General features: G+C 40.8%; 3 protein-coding genes across 7 annotated transcripts in view; 2 read left to right on the forward strand and 1 right to left on the reverse strand.

Annotated features, from left to right (window-relative positions):
- Nucleotides 1–6302, forward strand: part of gpc5c (glypican 5c) — a 109874-nt gene extending 103572 nt beyond the window's left edge. For all 3 annotated transcript variants that reach the window (XM_082513443.1, XM_082513442.1, XM_082513441.1), the window contains one exon: nt 3207–6302. In XM_082513443.1, the coding sequence (XP_082369569.1) occupies nt 3207–3391 (185 nt within the window). In that variant the 3' untranslated portion in view covers nt 3392–6302. The remainder of the gene's footprint in view (nt 1–3206) is intronic.
- The window catches only part of LOC309693852 (uncharacterized protein), a 548750-nt gene that overhangs the window by 182222 nt on the left and 345920 nt on the right, over nt 1–20608 (reverse strand). The gene's annotated exons all lie outside the window — the stretch shown is intronic.
- Nucleotides 17962–20608, forward strand: part of gpc1b (glypican 1b) — a 71018-nt gene continuing 68371 nt past the window's right edge. Inside the window, exons 1-3 of one of the 2 annotated variants that reach the window (XM_082513445.1) lie at nt 17962–18070; nt 18257–18345; nt 18483–19061. In XM_082513445.1, the coding sequence (XP_082369571.1) occupies nt 18887–19061 (175 nt within the window). In that variant the 5' untranslated portion in view covers nt 17962–18070; nt 18257–18345; nt 18483–18886. The remainder of the gene's footprint in view (nt 18071–18256; nt 18346–18482; nt 19062–20608) is intronic. The other variant, XM_082513444.1, reaches the window with a different exon arrangement.

The following is a 20608-nucleotide window of genomic DNA, read 5'->3' on the forward strand; positions in this document are numbered from 1 at the left end:
TTTTTTTAAAGTCATTGTTAACCCTTTAAAGCCGGTCAGAGCAGCACGCTCCGTTTTGCGTAACTATTTTTAAATCCCTGTAGAACCTGAACCGTGTAAGCTAGCGCAATAATTTGTTTTGCATATGAAACCGGAGGAGTTGTACTTACATCTTATGCCATCAGCTTGTCCTCGGTCACGGTTTCGTTCCACATATAGCTTTGCAAAAATTGCATAAAAAGCGCTTGCAGGAACAAAAACATAATATTCCAGAAACACGCTTTGCCGTTCCTATCAGCTGTTCGTAACACTTCCCACAGTGAAATGATGCACATGCTGTTTTCTTTGCAAATTTGCATCATAGGATTGTTTTTTGTTTTTCCTGCAGTATATAAAAATTGCTGTATCTCCAAAATAAAACTATGAAGACACTCAAAATAAATTTCCTGTGGTGGGAAACTATTTTTTGCAACTTTATTGTATTTAAAGTTTTGAGGGATAAACCTCTTAAACTTCTCCAAGTAGAAATATATGTAAACAAAACAAAAGCGATTTTCAATTTTTTTTGTAGTTTATTGCACTTTTTTGCAATTTATGTAATTACTATGCACTTAATGCATACATATTATTAAAATATGGGCTATAACAGTTGTATTGATGTATAGCAACTTGAAATGCTCCCACAAATGGCACTACAGCATGTAAAAAAATAAATAAAAATAATATAAGCTCTGGTGGACTTGGTTCTATAGTAGGTCTTAAAGGGTTAAATAAATATCGTCAAATAATCGTGATCTCAATTTCAGTGAAAATAATCGTGATTATCATTTTTGCCATAATCGAGCAGCCCTACTAGCAGATAAATCTAGACATCTAATACTTGTAATGACGGTTAATTGGAATGTAACTGAGACTGGGTGTGCACTTGTTGCACTGAGGCTGTTAAGCTCCCAGTAATTCACTGATGTGCTTATTGGGTTGGGTCAGTCAGGGAGGGTGGGTAATTTGGATTTCTCACACACCAACATTTTGTCACCACCCAGAGAGAAGGAGATATGATGGCAGAAGCAGTGCGATGACACTGATAAATTAAAGACAACTGAGATTTCAGTCAGTTTTCATGTCAGCTGGGAATTTTTTGTCTAAATAGATGTAAATTATGTGGGGTGTCTGTTACAAAAAGTGCAATTACTTTCTTATGACTTACTGTCATTATTAGTGTTTCTTATACAGCAAAAACAAATAATGTTGTTGTCAACCTTGTCAAATCAAAATTATCAAATCTTTCAGTTAATTTTCAACTCCTCACTGGAGGCATGTCATGTGCCTGCCTGCTTCAAGTCCTCTACCATAATCCCTGTCCCCAAGAAACCTAGGATCACTGGACTAAATGACTACAGACCCATGGCTCTGACATCTGTGGTCATGAAGTCTTTTGAGCGCCTGGTTCTCTCCTACCTCAAGACCCTCACGGCCCCCCTCCTGGACCCCCTGCAGTTTGCATACAGAGCCAACAGGTCTGTAGATGACGCCATCAACATGGCCCTACACTTCATCCTGCAGCATCTGGACTCCCCAGGAACCTATGCCAGGATCCTGTTTGTGGACTTCAGCTCTGCCTTCAACACCATCCTTCCAGACCATCTCCGAGACAAGCTTTCCCAGATGAATGTGCCTGATCCCATCTGCCGGTGGATCACTGACTTCCTGACGGACAGGAAACAGCATGTGAGGCTGGGAAAGAATGTCTCGGACTCCCGGACCATCAGCACCGGCTCCCCTCAGGGCTTTGTTCTTTCTCCTCTGCTCTTCTCCCTGTATACTAACTGCTGCACCTCCACCCACCAGTCTGTCAAGCTAATCAAGTTTGCAGATGACACCACCGTTATTGGACTCATCTCGGACGGGGATGAGTCTGCCTACAGGAGGGGGGTTGAACGTTTGGTGTCCTGGTGCAGCCACAACAACCTGGTGCTGAATGCCCAGAAGACAGTGGAGATTATTGTGGACTTCAGGAAGCACACAGCTCCACTCCCCCCCATCATCCTGACTGACACCCCCATCACCTCTGTGGACTCATTCCGCTTCCTGGGTACCACCATCACCCAGGACCTGAAGTGGGAGCCCACCATCACCTCCGTCATCAAGAAAGCCCAGCAGAGGATGTACTTCCTGAGGCAGCTGAAGAAATTCAACCTGCCAACACGGACGATGATGCAATTCTACACTGCAATCATCGAGTCCATCCTCACCTCCTCCATCACCGTGTGGTACGCTGGAGCCACTATCAGGGACAAACAGAGACTGCAGCGTGTTGTGCGCTCTGCTGAGAAGGTGATTGGCTGCAGACTCCCATCTCTGCAGGACCTGTACACCTCCAGGACACTGGGGCGTGCAGCTCGGATCTCAGCTGACCCTTCTCACCCTGGACACAGTCTGTTTGACCTGCTCCCCTCAGGCAGGAGGCTCCGGTCCATCCGCACCAGAACCTCTCGCCATAAGAACAGTTTCTTCCCCTCTGCTGTTGGACACATGAACAATAACCGTATGACTGTTCCCACCACTAACTGTAGGTTTCTGGTTAATAGCTTGTATCTTGAGCAGGATTTCCTTGTAGTCCAGCTGTCCTTTTTGAGGTCAACATCCAAAGAAAAACATGACTCCTCTTTGCTCTCTTTGGAGATTTGACATTCTGCACTAACCTGCTGTTGTGCTGCTTGTAAAGTCAGCTGCCTTCTCTAACGAAACCTTTGAATCTTCAGCAGGCCTTTGCATTACCACAGTTGGAAGTTCTGTGGGTAAATCATTAAGATGAGCGCTACAAGCAGGCCTCCGCCTCTGGAAAGAGCACCTCTCTCACAAGTCAAGGATTAAAATGTTCAGTTTTTATTTTATGTGTGTAATTAAAAAAAATACTTTTAGCTATTAAGCAACTTAGCAGCACTATAAATGCACTGGCAAAAAAAAAAACTAAATTAAACTAAATAAATAAAAAAGAAAGCATTTTTGAAAGCAAATTATGGGCACTTTGAACTGAAACAGCCACTGCCACTAGTCTTTGAAAGGTATTAGAGTTGAAGTAATGGGAATCTTGACTAAGTGATTATTGAATATAATATACAAACCCAAAGAACATTTAAGCACATATGCCTGAATTCAATGGAGGCTAAACTTGTTATTTCCTGTTTCTCTTTCCCGTTGTCTCTCTCTGTTTTCGTCTCCCACAGTACCCGAACCATCCAGTGCTGGTAAACCATTAGGGAAACATCCTGAAGGTGACAGCCCACAAGAAAACCCCTCTAAGCCCCCCTTAGTGAAGATGATAGGGGGTTCTTCATCTGCCAGCTGGACACAGTGCTGCAGCCTTGCACTGCTTTTTGCTGGACTTTGCCTGCAGTGGATCCTGTTCTGATGCCAGCACAGGCTGCGGATCAACCTTCACCTCTGTCCCTTTAGGAACCTACATGCACAGAAAAACTCATATACATATCACAGATATAATCCTTACTGCTATCCTCAACCTACATAGATACAAAGGAGAACAGGGCAGATGCAGACTGGTGTCCTGCAGCATCACAATTGTGGGTGTTTGGACAAGCTGATATTATGCACGCTTATCTACAAGGCTACGAGGCTGGACGTGTGTATGCAAACATGCACGTCCTTGTTTCACTTAAACAAACACACCTTTGTGATCCAAAATGAAAGGCCATCATTCTGATTTTACTTACAAACACCTGCCAAAAACGCTTTGTTCTTTTTCTGCTGCTGGTGTTTACTTACCCTTTGATGCTAAAAACCTCGTCACAGCACTGCGTCTCATTTGAAAACTCAACTCATTCATATTTGGGGATTAAGGAATGCATTGACTGCTAGATCAATCCCAGGTATGTGGCCTCATACAGCAGATTTGATATTCTCTAATGACTGCGTGCCTTGGCAGTGATAAGAATGTAACAAGTACACAGGTACAGCACAGGCACACATGCATGGCTGAATTGTGCAGATAAACTAGGTGTGTATAGTATGTAAGTGTACATAGGTGGACAGATTTGGTAGAGTTTATGAGGTTCTGATTGGGGAAAAAAAAGCTCTTAACTGACTGAGCTGAATAGAGTTTTCGTATTTTTTCTTTTCTTTTTTTTTGTTCTTTTGAGTTAGCTGTGAATGGGCTGTGCTTGTCGCTCAGTACAAAATAAGAAAGGGTGCAAAAAATTTTAAAAAATGCATTATCAAGAATGATGCAGAAATATGCATAATTTTCCTCCTTAAACCTATGACATAAATGGACGGTTTTGGACATTTGAACAAAGTCTGTACATTGTTGATTTTGATCATGTCTATTGTGCATCCATGTTTGTGTATCTACTCATTGAATTACACTTTAATACATGTATAACCTACAGAGCTATCAAAGTCTTTCCCACCATTTCTCATTGGTGACATGACATCAAGGTTTGCCTTTCTATAACCCTAATTTCAGAAATTTGGGACAATTTGTAAACTATAACTGAAAACAGAATGATTTGCTAATCTCATAAACCCTTATTCGATTCACCATAGAACCCAGTAAAATGGTATATATACTTTTCTTTGATGGCAGGAAGATCTCTCAAAAAAGTTGGGACAGGGTCCTGTTTACCACTGTGTAGCAATCACCAATCTGTAAATGTCTAGGAACTGAGGAGGCTGGTTGCAGGACACCAAATGTACAAGCCACCAGTTCCATGCTATCAAAAATGCAGACCTTTGAACTCAGTGCTGATAACAAACCAACACTTTTCCTCTTGAGTCCAGAGGACGTGGCATCCATATTTCCTGAAAAGAATTTTCAATTTTAATTTGTCTGACCAGAACAGTTTTCCATTTCTCCCATTTTAAGTCAAATTAGGCCCAGAAAAAGAAGTGATGTTCCTGGATCACTTCTTTTTGGCTTGATGGAGCTTTAACCTGTATTTGTGTCCACAGACAGTGATTCGTGGAAGTTTTAGTGAGCCCATGCTGTTATTTTTATGTCAGAATCATGTCCGTTATTAATGCAGTGCTGCCTGATGACCTGAAGAGCACAGGAATCCAGCAGTGATTTTTTTTGGCATTTCTCCCTTGCGCACAGAGATTTCTCCAGATTCTCTTTTCCTGATATTACACACTGCGGATGGTATGATATCCAAAGTCTTTACAATTTTATGGTGAAATAGTGAAACTCTGCCACACTGTGATGGTCTTTGTACACTCAATTATGTTACTGACCTCATGCCAATTAACCTACTTAGCTGTGACATTTTCCTTCAGCTATTTTTTAGTAGCAATTACTTATCTAGCCTTTTGTGTCCCAAGATTTTTGACAAATGTTGCTTGCCATCAACTTGAACTTGACCTAATGTTTTTCTGTGTTCTACTGTAAGAAAAATATATCTTTATGAGATATGTTGATTTACAAAAATCCATTAATTTTCATAAATCATAGGATGCTGTTTTTATTTACATTCGACACAGTGTCACAACTTTTTTTTGGAATTGGGGTGGTAAATAATAGGAATTTGAAAACAGGAGCAAACATGACTGCTTTAATTCTAATTTAACAAAATCATTTTTTTTACAAAGTTATGGGCAACTTGTGCTTGATTCATTACAGCAGTAGCCTGTGAGCCCATCTTCTTTTGCTTTTGTCATTTTTTTCTTAAAATATACATACAAAAGCAAAAACAAACCGAGAGTCTCAAACTATTGATGAAGTTGAAGTATTGATGTTTCCAAAGGTCATGCATGACAAGAGAGCAAAAGAAAAATGTGTCAAAAAACTCCCAAAACTAAGTAACGTGGCTTGCTCTTTATACATCTTTTCCTTCTTGTGTAGATTGGTTGTATCCACTGGTACTAGCACTGCAGATTACCAGTAAATGAGGATGATGAATGGTCCCTGTTAAGAAGATGCAGTATAAATGCTGACTACGCCATATGTAAAAGCTACACAGACACAGTGTCTAAACTCAATAGGTCTATATTGTGCTGGCATGCCATACATACAATAAAAGTATTGTAGTTAATGGACAGTAAAGATGACCACACCTATGTGGGTTACAACAGTTCAAACGTTTCACATTTTGGGTCAGGTAATCTTATTTGGTTGTTTTCCTACTTGTATGTTCTGTTCCAGGCCAATGTTCTTTGCACTCACTGGTTCCTTACAGTCATATACCCTCGCATGTGTATAAATGTACATATTTTGCATCACGTGTCATTTGTTTTTTGTCTCATTTCGTCTCTTTTGTATGGGAATGATATAGTGTTGTTGAGCTCTATTAAAAGTGCTCTGCTCTTTCGTTTGCTTCTCTAGCCTGTCCTTAAAGAATACCAGTCACGAACAAAGCAGATCTTCCTACTAGAGACTAACACACATTACACATCGACACAGGTGTTTTTATTTAATACTCTTGGGTCATTTCCCCGACTTTCCTGTTGTTGGTCCTATGCACTTTTCAGCATACCTACATCCATCTTCAACCCAATTTGCATTATAAATACAAAGGCCAGTGTGTATGATCAGGAGCTTTATTTTTTTGTATTGCCTCAACTTCTGTTGCCCTGGTTCCTTAAAAACAAATTTTAAACTTGGGGGGTGGTTACAATACTTTAGATACTTTCTGAACCTGTAAAAGGTTGATGTAATTTGTTTTCCAATGGTTTGACCCATATCATCTAGCTATCATCTCGGTGCACCAGCTAGAGCCAGGAGGGCTTAGCTTTTAGGATAAAGTGTGTGTTCATGCTTGCAGCTGGTCAGCAGTGACAAGGATTGAATTATGAGGGCATGGGCAGGGCAAGCTGTCTCAGTCTGACCTTCTCTATTTGCATCTAGGAAGCCTTTTGCTAAACATATCAGTCTGTGTTTGTGCCAGGAATAGAGGCAAAGGCGGTGTGCAGAAGACATGAATAAGTTTGGCACCGTCAGTCATGATGACAGGGAGGACGTCAGCTCACTGCACTCATGTGAGACTGACCTGTTGACCACTCCTGAGGGGGAACTTTGCCTACTCGTCGAGTTTAATTACCCTTAATTTGTCCCTGAAGTCTTGATATCGTTTTTAGTCAAACACAAAGCACGCACAAGGAGTGCAGAAGCCCATGTTTCTTTTGTGCTATGACGCTGAGAGTACGGTAATCGCCAACGAGATAGCGTGAGGCTATGGTTTAAATCAACTGTATGTCAGGCTGAGGCTGTTTTGGGAGTTATTTTAGCATCACTGCATGTAGCCAGAATAATTACATAGTGTCAGAAGGATTTAGAATTGATGGTATAACTGGTCTCCAGTGTAACAATGATCTTTAGTTATTTTAAAAAAATGCAAAATGGCAATGCATCAGGTGACAGCAGCGCTTCAAGCCTTACCGCACCTCCCACTGTTTTAGCCATCAGCCCAGGAACATATAACTAATAGCACTTTCCTTACTAAAGCACACAACGTGCACAAAAATCATCTGTCACGCACACACGCACACACACACCAATGATCTCATTCACACACCCTGTCTCGCAAATGCACACTTCCAACTGCACGCACGCTGTATTTGATCCTTGGAGTCTATTTCATGCTTGTTGCTATAAAACTGAGTGTCTGCTTGGCTGCAGAGGAGAGAGAGGAGGGTGCCCAGTCTGTCTGTGCATAGCGTGCCTTCTCTTTGCCCAAGCTGTAATTGGGATGGATTGTTCCTGCCTGACAAAACCAAAGCCTGCCATTGGATGAACAAAGCCATGAAAGACTCTAAAATATGAGTCTGAAACTAAAATAGAGTTAGTCTGATAATTGCTTGGAACTTTTATTTCACTCCTTTTATTCATTAAGCAGTTTTGATAAAGACTATAGATGATTCATTGCGTATTTACGCACGTTGAAAGAAACAGTGTGGTCACTGAGTGCAACTGAAAGTTCAGGGCAGGGGACCTGAGGTCACAGCTGCTCAGCTGTCTGTCTGGCGGGGCTATTTTAAACTATGGCACACATCAGCGCTTCTGTCTGACTGGCTTTGCCAGAACACACTTAAACATCCTTGCACACACACACTGCACACATGCATGCAGAAATCTTTACTGCATAGTAAAGAGTAGATCTAACACTAATTCACACAATCAGAGACGAAGAACAGTCACGTCACAGACTGCAAACTGAGCTTTAAGATTCGTACCTGCCTTTTCTCCTCAGATGTTCTCTGAATTCAAGCTGATTGTGCAATACTAGGGTGGCAGTGACAGTACCCCCAACCACCACCCCCAGATTGTCTTACCTTTTCAGCAAGGGGATTACAGTGATGAGCAAAGGAAGAAGGAAAGCGCTGGAAATAGCTTTTCAAAAATGGGCAGTTGGGTGAGGCAGAGGAGAAACGAAGGAGGACCTGCGGCTGCCATTAACCACAGCTCTCCTTCTTGACTTTCACTCGTCAATGTATCAATTTCGCTCTCTTCAGAGGTTTGTCAGTGCTTACAACAAAGTAACACATGCCATCGTTGCAGGATGCCGATCTTTCACCCTGCTCCGCAGGCCAATTAGCATTATGATCAGTGAGTTTTTGAGCTGACTAATTGAGTCCAATTAAATCATTTTCAACACAACATTGCATCAAGAAGAGCCTCGGACATGCTGACAGGGATCAAATCTGCAATAGGATATAATGGATTTTTTTTGTTTTGTTTTTGTCTCCAAACCACTGATTGGCCTCACTTGTCAGTTGTGTTTCACATCATGTACAGTTCTGCTGGCAGTGGGCAAGAAGACAGCATTAAATTGTGTATTTTTCTTGACACTGAGCATGACGATGTTGTCATTTTGTGTCCAATAGTGGGAAAATGCTATTGTGAAGTGATAGACAATTTATTTCTGAAACATAAAACAGAATAAAAGCCAGCACGCATTGACAAAGCTTTTGTGCATGTCAAGAGCTGTAAAAGTTTTCAACATTGTACTTATCAGATCACTCCCTCTGCTCAGCCATTCTGTGTATGAAGAGCATCAAATATGAACAGGCATTTAGCTTTGCAATATTTTCCTATCCCATAAGAATCCCAAATTATTCTCTCCGTTATGAAAGAAAAATAGAGACAGACTTGAATCACCACACTTGCAGTGGACAGCTCGCTCTTTTTAAACACTCACTAATAAGACAGTCTGGCGGCCACAGTAGCTTTTGCTACTGTGGCCGCCAGACTGTGGAATTCTCTTCCTCAGAACTTAAGATCTGCAGACTCAGTGATTACTTTTAAAAAACAGCTTAAAACACATCTTTTTAAAATTGCATTTTGTCAACTTTTGACTGTTTTTGTTTTATACCTTGTGAAGCACTTTGTGATCTTTTATCTAGAAATGTGCTATATAAATAAAATTTTACTTACTTACTTACTTACTTAAGACCCACAGGGGAAGAGATTTTTCAGACCTTGCTCCCTGTCACACTTTTTCAGTATCATACAAGGAAAGATGGGAAGAGGCAAAAGAAAGAACTGTGACTAGAGCAAGAGCTGTTGAATCTCATTGCAGCTGGTGTTACAACATTAAGAAAGGCAACAAACAAAAGCAACAAACTGAGCATGCTCTGAAAGCATCGTGCATTATCATTTGCTAACTTTTTATGCGAATTACAATGCAAATTCTGGGCTTGAGTAAACAAGATGCTGTAACTGCCATGGCATCTTTGTTTAAACCAGTCTTAAAATGCTTTGCTATCTGTAAATGTTTCAACTTTGTGGTTGCATTTTATAGGTTTTGATTTGAAATAAACTCCTTAAAAAACAAATCCTTAATTTTGTTTCTTAACTAAGCATAATGCAAAATGTTTAATTTAATGGAATCTGGTCAAATGAAAGGCAATTGATTGATCTACAGCTAGTTTACACCTAGCCCATTTTCCTTAATGATTCATTATTTGAATAAATAAACATTTTATTTTATATATTTCAGTTGGATTTTACTTAATGATGGTGAATTTATAAATGAAATAAATAATATTAAAATAAAAGCATGGTGGTTTTAAGTTTTTTGTTAATTTTACTCACAATTTAGAGCAGTGGTGCTAGATATAATAGTGCCATTTTAGCAAGCTAACAAAACAAAAGCTGTAGCCTAATTTTAAGGTTGCTTATTGTCTAATCTAGGTTTCAAATCAGTGTTTTTAAGCTGATGTGTAAGGTGAGGGCATGATTAGAATGTAGTGTGCCTTAGTAAGGCGGTGAAGAGAAGCTTGAACATTTGTCAACAGGAAAGTCTGGCCGTTACCAAAACAGTGTAACTTTGTCTTCATGTGACAATGGCCAGCTAGAGAAATGTGGCTCCACCAGCATCAGACCCATTCCAGTTAGATCGCTGGGGTCACCATTGGTGTGCAATGTAAGATCGAGGAGTTTAAGAAGCAGCTGTGTGTGTTAGTATGTGTGTACAAAAGGACGTCTGCCACACATATACGAGGCTGGCCTACAGCTCATGTTGAATTCTCTATAAGGCGTCCTCTGTTTGGCATGCTACAGGCAGCCAGCTTGCTCATGTCCTGGAGATGGATGAGCACCAGTGTGAATGTTCCATTGCTCCCTTGGGTGCCATTCCACCTTTCCAATTCACTATCCCCATCTTTCTGTCCCTGTCAGGGTGGAGGTGAAAATTGTAGCTGACTATTGTATCAGTTTGTTTGGACTTTCCTCATTCATTTGTCTTCTGTATATCTAACGTCAGTGTGTCGTATTATGGTAGAATAGATGTTATGCTTTGTGTGTGCAGGTTAATTTACTTATATGGTGGTTCACATGTGTGTGGCCCAGGACAGGAGCACCATTGATTGGATCTGATTACAGATTCAGAGGTCTCTGTTGCTATGTGACTCTTCAGGAGATGTGAGACAGAAAATCAATGTTGTAGAGCCACTAGGGCTTCACCTTCATACTTATAACATATCCTCTCTTCGCTTCTTCATACCAGATGGAGTTTGGCTTGCATAAGTTTCAGGTTGACTTAACATCCCATGGAACAAAAGAGAGAGACAGCAATTATCGTGCAATTTCAAGTATTTTGTTGGACTGATCGTGAGCAATACTTTCTGTTACTCTGGACTTTCTGAAGATTTTCTTCTTTTTTTCAGCCACTCAACATTGATCTATGAATCATTCAAGCATAAAAACCACGATGAACCAGTGTTTTGTCTACACAAAGCAAAAAGCTTAAAACACATAAATTTATCATGTTTCTTTAGTTGAAATTAAAACAATGACAACAATAACACAACACACAGGCATGAAATGATATGTTGACACCATCAAGGTGATTCCTAAAGAGGTGATTCCTCGTCAGAAATGGAAAGGTGGCTGTCAATCGACAAATAAGGAAGAAAAACAGGTAGCTTTTAATCCACTAAACTGGCTTCATTTTTCAGCATGACAATGACCCTCAAACACACTGCCAGTGCAATGTAACACACTATCAGTCATGGATTGGTCTCCCCAAAGCACAGACCTAAACATTATTCAAGTAGTGAGGGATCATCTTGACAGAGAAACAAAAGGCAGTCAACATCCAACAGAAAATGTAAACTAAACATGTAACAACATTTTTCTCTAAAATATAAAAGTAGCTAAAGAAAAACTGTGCTATAGCTGATTTCTTCACTGATTACCTGTTGAAAAAGTTTTAACTTGAACTGTATGTTTTTACTTAGTTGAGTTTTGATGTCCCAATTGGAGAAAACAGCACTGGGTACATACCAGCTCTGGTCTATACATAACCGCTAAGATGGAAGAAGTTTGCCAAAACCTCCTATTAATCAAACTATTGGAGAGTTTACTTGACGTGTTACTCTCCTTGTCAAACTGTACTTATAGATAGTCTTGCAGTTAGAAGTGACATACATAAAAAGTGCCTCTTTTCCATCAGATGGCCCCAAAGAAATACACTATGGGCACACATGCATCACTGATGGTGACAACATTACATGCTGTGTAGCCATATGTTAGTCACATTTGCTGCTGTAAATGATGAAAAACTCATCAGTGGTGACGCACCCAGCATTTTTCCACTTCTGGAGTGTATACACACATCAATACAGCTTCATTTAAAATCCAACAAAAGAAAGACTGTGTCTCACTTGACAGATTTACAGACTAGATTTGTTTTAGAGTCCAGTTTACATAGCCATAAGGGGGGAACGCTAAGTGAACAATCCATCTAAATGGCAATTCCCCATTAGCAGCTTCACTCTGATCAGTGTGGGCGAGAGAAAAGGCTTAAGACAAACCACGACCAAAGCTCGGGCGCTCTCAAAAGCGTTTTGTTTTAAACAGAGAGAATACTGACAATTTATATTTGTGGTAAGAAAAAGCACTTAATGTCTATTAGTGTACATGTGTCTGTTCATCAAACCCAGGCAACGCTTTATGCATCCCACTTTTCATGCAATCTATCTTTTTATAAACAAATTGGAGAAATGAAGGCAAAGCCATGTGATAAAATGCTTTCATTACAGGGGAGGCCTGAGGAATGTTGAAGGAATGTCAGGATAGAAGTTGTTCTAGTGGGAAATTAATGTAGGACTTCTCATAGGGGGGCTGAGAACCACAGAGATGTGGCCTCCCACAGTTTCCGAGGCCACAGAGGGAGATGCTGCCAATCTGAACAAAGATCTGAAGCAGACTAAAAGATATGCGTGCTTAGCTGACTCTGAGCCTTTTGCATGTATCAAAATTGAAGTTTTGCAGCCAGAATCACTGTTTCAACTTCTGTTATGATATCAAGGTCACTGTAAAAAAAAAAATATTCCCAGGAAAATATTAACCACCAAACTTGCTATTTTGTTTCCTAATACTGCATTTGGTTGAAATCAACACACAAAGAAAAATGTTACTATGTTAGCCACTATGTTAGTTTAGGACAGAAGCAACATAAGATTGGAAAATCTGCGTCATGCTTTTTAGCTTTACACAACATAGAATAGCCTAAATTAGATACATGAAAGGGATCGGAACCAAAAAGGACCAGATGGACTTTTACCAACACACCGGTTAAAAGTATATATCATTACTTGTGTGAGAGTTATTCATAAGAGGTTATCATAAATTTTAGATTTTGTCATCTCTTCACATAAGCTTATGAGTTTTCACAGCAAGAGACAGATGAGAGGAGCAGTTCATTCATTCGAAAAGACATATGAGAAATAGAAAAGGAGAACTGATCGTCTAAAAATAGTGTGCAGGTAATTGAATGAAGTTGGAAGAATGAGGTTACACCACTGCCACATTCGTAGAGTCTGTCATTGTGTATGCATTAGAGATTTTTTTGCCTTTTTTGAATAAAGTCACATATCACTGCAAAATATACTGTCAACAAAAAACAAAATCAAAAATGTGTTCAGTGATCATTATTGAAAGGTATTGAAAGTGGTGTTTCAATTAGACTTCATGGACACCGCTCTGTCCGGTGGTAATTTCTGGGAAAGCATTTTGTGGGTGTACCTAAGATTTTCTCCATGCATGGAAAAGACTGGAATGTGCTCAGATTACTGAGCAGCAACAGTGCCAGGATGCCCACAGAGACATACAAAAGCACAACGCAACACACCACAGGGGACATTTCTCATCCACGACAGTGCCTGTTTGCGAGATTAACCCAAAGAATCAAAGGACCATTTGCCATTTTCACTTAATTCCAATTATTTTTTCCCCGCTCCTGTTCACTGAAAGTTCTCTATTTCTTCTATTTCCTGCACTTTATCCTCACCATTCTGAATGCAAATCCCTCCCTGCCGCTTTCTCCCCTCAGCTCACTTCTCTGTCATTTTCCCTAAGTCATCCATCATCATATTCTCTCCCCTCCTTATCTTGCCTCATAAGCTCACCCACCCCCCTCCACAGTTTCCTTCGCTATTTCTCATTTTTCTCTACAATATAATCTGTCTATCCTTTGCACTAACCATCAACATTTCTCCTTTTTCTGTCATCATCTGTCTTTGGCAACTGTGGAGGGCTCCGTGTTTGGAGATGGGCAAATCTAGGTTTTTCTGGAAGCTGCGTGTGCACAGACAGATGCTGGGTAAATGTGATCAAGGGGACAATAAAGTAGATCAAAAATGGCAATGCAAAATGGCTAGCAAGAAGAAAAAAACAAGCTTTAAAACAACTCAAACTTTTGTTTTTTAAAGTGTTTAAACGTGTAAGGATGTAGGTATGATCGTTTGGACTCGCCACGCTCGTACAAGGAAGGAACAAAATGGCAAAACAGAGAGAAAATGTAAATGAAACTGACTGATGCAAAGAGGCATTGACTGAGAAACAAGAAAGGAGGGAGACAGATCAAGTGAGTGATGCATACACACTTGAGCACTCCAGTGAATGTGCTGAACTCTGGCTAATGGTTGACATAAAAACCCAGAGAGGATGCAGAATCGATGCTATCTGCAAGAGCCCAGGATGAGACTGGTTTTAGGGAGAGGACACAATGATCTCGCTCTAAAGGCCGATTACATCTGTTGAAACAGCACACTTATATTTACATAAAAACTCTCAAGCAATGTTTTAACCCCTTTGAGACCCGAGTGCACTCACACTGTTGAAATCTAGATGTGGTTTCAAGAACAACTTTCCACTCCTTTAGTTTTCATTTTCAGAAGGTGCCACGCAATGGAGGCATTACAGTCAATGGGGAATTTCCCAGAAAAGCTGACATTAACATGTGCAGGTTTCACAATTACTTTTCTTATACAAACAATGAAACTAAATTGGAAAACACAGAGGTCTTGCATTTGACAGCAATGAATTCTAGCACGCGCATTTCAGTCCAGTTATTAAGAGGCAGAAAGTAGAACCTTGTACAGTAATCTAAAGGCTGCTGTGGGGAAATAAAATTACAATTTAAGTTTATTCCAAACCATTTTATATAAAATTCCTTTCCTAAATATGAATATTTATACAAGGCAAAGCCATTTTCTTTAATTACTATAAATGAGTCAGTTTCAAAGTGATTTATTACCCAGTGTTTCCCTTCAAATTACAGTTCTGTTTATTGATCTTTTATTAGGCAATGCAGTGGGAGAATGACTTGTTAAAGCCCCAGAGGTGAGCCTAATAATGCTTAGTATCACATTTCAACATGGCTATCCCTAACGAAAAACAAAATGGTCCAACTGTAAATCTGTTGCAATGACAAAGGAGGAGAGGAAGTACTGACAACAGACAGCAACAGCTCTGATAAGATAACCCTTGAGTTGTGGTTCAGGGTTACTGTTGCTGCAACTGGGTGGACAAAAAATGGAATAGTGGGGTCCCAATGAACTCTGTTATGGATCAACTGTCTTAAAAATACAAACTACTGTGATTTCTTCATACTCTTGTAACCTGCAGTAACCTTTTAAATGGGCAATTTACTGATAACTATTAACAGTTTATTACACAGTATATGAACAAAAGTACTACAGGAGCTGCTTGCTGTGGAAATCCACACCATGCAGCTCCTGGTACTCAGTGTTCATGCTGATGTTAAAGTGAAATGAGGCTTGGAACTATGCAGTTACTGAACCAGAAGAGCATTGGCAACGTTTATGCACTACGCGTTTCAGCAGCTGGCAACCCCCCCTTTGTAACTTTATGTGGTCTAAAGTTTTGTGGCTGTGGTTCCTAAATCCTTCCCGTTGCACTTACAGCTGATGGTGGAATGTCTAGAAAGGAAGAAACTTCCCAAACTGTCTTGTTGCCACAATGGATGCCACAATCCTATTAACACACCGTGCTTGAATTCGGTAAGCTTTCTTAGGGTGACTCATTCTTGCACATGTGCTTGCAAAGACAGACTGCACGGCTAGGTGCTTGACTTTATAATCATGTGACAACAAGACCAAAAACACCTGAATTCAAAGATTAAGATATTTGGCCCAATACTTTTCTCTTCATAGTTTATTTATACTATGCTGTGTCTTTTACACGAAAAGACGTTTAATTTGCTGCAATTTTTTTCTGAAGGAAAGCGTAAGAATTTCCCTTTACAACTATCCAGTTTCGAACCAAGCGCGAGGGTTTTTTTCTAGGAAGATTTAGTCTAACATCTATAGTATTTCTGTAGAGATGCTCACCACATAATTACTGCACAAGTAGGCTAAAATGAGTGGCCTCTCACCCCATGCTCTCTTCTTTCTTTGCTACCATTCTGCCTCCCCTCATCTGCTCTCCCCTGTCTCCTCAACTTCCCCCAGCATCCTGCCCTTCATTAGGGGGCCTTTCATGGTCAGAGCCAATAAAACTTCAATGAGAGGCAGCCTGAAGAAAACATGGCTGTTCTGTGGCTTTACTGAGCATTAATTACATAATCTTGATGCCAGACAGTAGAGGGCCAATCAGTTCTCCGACAGCTCTGCCGACCTATGGCCACATGTGGGTCCCAGTCAGACACATAAACTCACATTACACACACCAACCGCCTTTGACACAGACACATATACACATAAAGGTCAGGCATACACAAACCCATATATAATACTGGCTGACATATTATTGCTGACACACTTTGAGCCCACCAGACTTAACCTCTGGCCACATGTGCTTAGCGCTGCCTGCTTTTCCCCTTGGCGCAACAAGAAAAGTGAAGCAACATTATTACACATAATTAGCGAGTGGGTTCGGTCTGCTGTGTGGCACAGAGCTGCACATTCCTGAACTTCTAGCAGACTAACTGCAATGGTGATTTTCCAAAAAAAAAAAAAAAACTCCACACATGAGCAAATATGAGGAAGACACTTGACATTGCAGAGCGAAGGTGTAATTCATGCCCACTCACTTTAGAGCTGCAATAATGGGCAGCGAGCGCAGCCATTTGTCATTTGGTGATATCCGAGATTCTGTCCTTTTTGTTTGGACTCATCCACTGATGAGGAACAGACTAATTATAGAGTCACATTTCCTAATGGATTCATAAACATAGTCAGTCTACATAAATAGAATGATTTAGAGGCAGGAAATGACTGTGCATGCCATGTGGATCTCTCCTATTCTCTCTCTCTCTCTGCCTTTCAGTTCGGTTTTTCTATCTGTCAGACGATGCCCACTTACTGCACGGACTGCACGGGAGTTTTTTTTTTCCATGTGTCGGTGAGATGATTTGCAGAGGCATCTTCTTGTGCAAACAAGCCTTTAAAAAGCATCTCCCACGGGAGTGACACCATTAAATACTGTCTGATTCAGTTTCACGCACTGAAATGACTAATGGGATATTATTTTAAGTAAAGTAACTGCATATGTCTCTTAATTTATGTGACACAATGTAAATCCAGACATCCATATCCTTGACTCAGTTGAAGGCTTTTTGAAAAAGTTGTGTATTGCATTAAAACAACCCCATAATCTTTTTTTTTTTAATTTTTTTAATCTTATGCCCACGTGTGTGGTTATGTGGTAGGTGTGGTATGAGGCTTGCACTCTTCTAACAGCCCTTTCTGTTAGAAGAAAGGGCTGTTAGGAAGGAAGGAAGGAAGGAAGGAAGGAAGGAAAAAAGAAACACTGCCTGCAGTGTTTGAAGTCACTGATCCTATTAAATCTAATGAATAAACTAAAAATGTAGATTATCTTTTCAACTTTTTGTTATTTTGACATCTATGCTACAATAAACCAATAGGACGTGAAGGGTCATTACTTGACATATAATAAAAGCGTGTTTGATGCCCAAAAGGTCACATGAGGCCTAAAAGCAATTTAAAAACATTCTCGGGCTTGTTCATTCTCGGGCTTGATATTAACACGTACAGAAAATGAAGTTAACGAAGGCATTCAGCGGGTGACAGGTAAGCCGGGAACGGCATCAAGGCAGGTAATGACTTGCTGGCGGAGTAATTGCACCTTGAGGAGTGATGTACACAAATGCTCTGCAGACTGGAGGAGACGCTTCTCAGGGCTGACCTGTATTGTGGGTGGGCACCTGGGCGCAGGGGCGGGCCCACAATTCATCTGTGACACCCGGTCGGTGGCTAACAAGCTGTCAGAGGCGTAGAGGACGTTCTTTAACTCAGATCCAGACCACCTTATCGTGCACAGACTACCAGGATGCCTCGGAGGCTTCACAAAGCTAAACAAACCTGTTAAACTGTAAGTTTACTCTGAAACGTGTCCAAAAATAACTAATAGATACAACAGAATGAAACAAAAATTGGAAGAGTATCAAGAAACCAATGCGCTCCCCCTTCTCTCTCGCTCTCTCTCTCTCTCTCTCTCTCGCTCTCTCCCTCGCTCTCCCCTTTCTCCCTCTCTCTCCGCCTCCTTCTCACTCCACAGAGTGGTAGCGCTGGCACAGCATCGTCCAGAAACCCCTGAGCTGCGGTACTTGCCTCTGTACATCTCTTTACACAGCTCGTCACCGGTAGGTATGAATCAACACAACATAGCTGCGTGGTTTTTAACCAGCACGTTGCAATTTTGACTATTTTTTTGTTTCTTTGTTTTTAAAAGCGGCTAACGGGTAACCTGTTTTTTTTTTTATATTCCGCCTCTCTCCGAGCAGGTAAGCCAAAAAAGAAAAAAAAAGAAAAAGAAAAGACAAGAAAATCATTGGATATACGAGAGAAGAGACCCGCTCATTTTGGCAATCTGCGTGAGAAGATTAATTGAGGGGGGGGAAAGAAAGCTCCTGCCCTCTTCACAGCGGCCAGCTTTAGAAGTGAGAAGAGACGGGACCTCTGCGCTTGGAGGAATCGCTCCTGTGCCGGCAGCAGTGTGCGGATTGCAGACACAGACTTAGCAGACGCACTGAAGGGGCAGAGGGAAGACAGGAAGGTGGAGGATATTTTACGCACAACAGGGCCAAGCAACCCCAATTTAAAGAAGCCGGGAGTCTGCTACTCCGAGTAGAACTCGGTGTTCGGTCGGATTTGCACTTGACTGAGTCCATAGACACAATTAGACTCTATGTGGTCGGCCGGCATGGATTCCTTCATTATAGCGGCGCTGGCAGTGTGCTCTCTAACGGCACCAGCTTATGGGGAAAAAGGGACGAGCAAAGCCCGGAGTTGTTCTGATATCAAGGTGTTTTACAAAGGAAAGGGGTTCCTTGTGGAAGATGTCCCTCAGTTTGAAATATCAGGTAAGCTTTTGTTCGTGTTGTGCGCACTACACCTCATCTTTACCCCTAAAACTGTAAATGACACGCAAAAACACGTTAATTATACCCGTAAGAGCCACACAGCTGCTTTAAACAGTATCATAATCTCTTTGCAAAATCCCGCTAAGAATGGTAGACTGATTGGGACAAAGTCACCACTAGGCTGTGTATATCCAAGTTGTGTATAAATGACATTGGTTCACAAACTCTTAATTTTGTGCACACAGAGGATCTACAGGAAATTGTAACTCAACGGTGCCTTCATCAAAAAGTTTTTCGGTTTTTTTTCTGGTGTAACTGAAAGCAGAGAAGATATCCATCTTTCATGTCACATGGTAAAGCACAAGAGCTCTGTATGTCTTAAGATGAAACACCGCTTTGAAAAGATAGTATGACAGCCCAGGCAATCTGTCTATTTGATTACTGATCAAAACTATGAGAAATCATCCCACACTCAGCATTTTGGAAACACAGATATATGATATGTGCTTCACTTTCAGTTTTCCTTCATTAGAGAAACAAAAAAAAGCTGCTAACTCCTAAAGACACTCCCTAATTCTGCCTCTTCTTTAAACGGTGTCATCCTCTTGTGGGGAATTGCCAGCCTATAAATTGCCAGTCACTTGACCATGTGCTGTAACCATGCAAATATGATGCTGCTCACTGTGTCATTCAGGGGCTGATGTAAGGCAGTCACAAGCCCCTTTGCAGTTTAGATGATTGCATGTTTGCCTCCCCTGGAATTCAGTGCAATGCTTTCAAGCATATAAACACACACACACACACACACACACACACACACACACACACACACACACACACACACACACACACTTTTCTGCTCTATAGTTACAGTATCACACATGCAAGGACAGGACATCTATGCTCATGGTCCCGTTTTTTATGTAGATTCAAATGGAACATCACTCACTTTTAAACTCTTTTTGAACTTTTTCCATTTCCGCAGACTCTGAATGCAGCAAGTGCCTTTCAAAGAAAAGTAAAAAAAAAAAAAAAGTAGATGGCAACACATACAAAGCAATCTACTCAATTTACATTTGGATTTTGCAAAAAGACACCTTTTCCTATCCCAGATTGACATACACTTTTTTCCTCCACTGTCCAATTCCCCGTCCCGAGAGCCAGCAGCAGCAGATAAACTCGCCTCCCCTGTGAAGATTGAGAGGTTGGTCAGCACAGACTGAACAGTTCCGAGACAAGAGTGTCACGCATCTCACACCCTTGACCCTTGCACAAAACTGTGATCTGTTTTCCGGTTAAGTTCTAACACAACACAGTGTGGATGCAGGAAAAAAAAAAAGGGGGGGGGGGGATGTGGTTTAGAAAAGTCAGATATTCTTTTTAAACTCTCTTAGTTTTCTGCTTAATGTTGAGCTCTCTCTGAGAGGCAACAGGATGAGTGTGAATGGGGAGCACGATAACGCAAAGTAGACCCTTTCAAGTGATTACACTCTTAGGTAGGGTAGTTGAAAAGATCAAATTTGACAGTGCTATAGAAAGCAGATGAA

The sequence above is a fragment of the Aulonocara stuartgranti genome (genome assembly GCF_965226115.1).
Source record: "Aulonocara stuartgranti genome assembly, chromosome: 18".
Taxonomy (NCBI): domain Eukaryota; kingdom Metazoa; phylum Chordata; class Actinopteri; order Cichliformes; family Cichlidae; genus Aulonocara; species Aulonocara stuartgranti.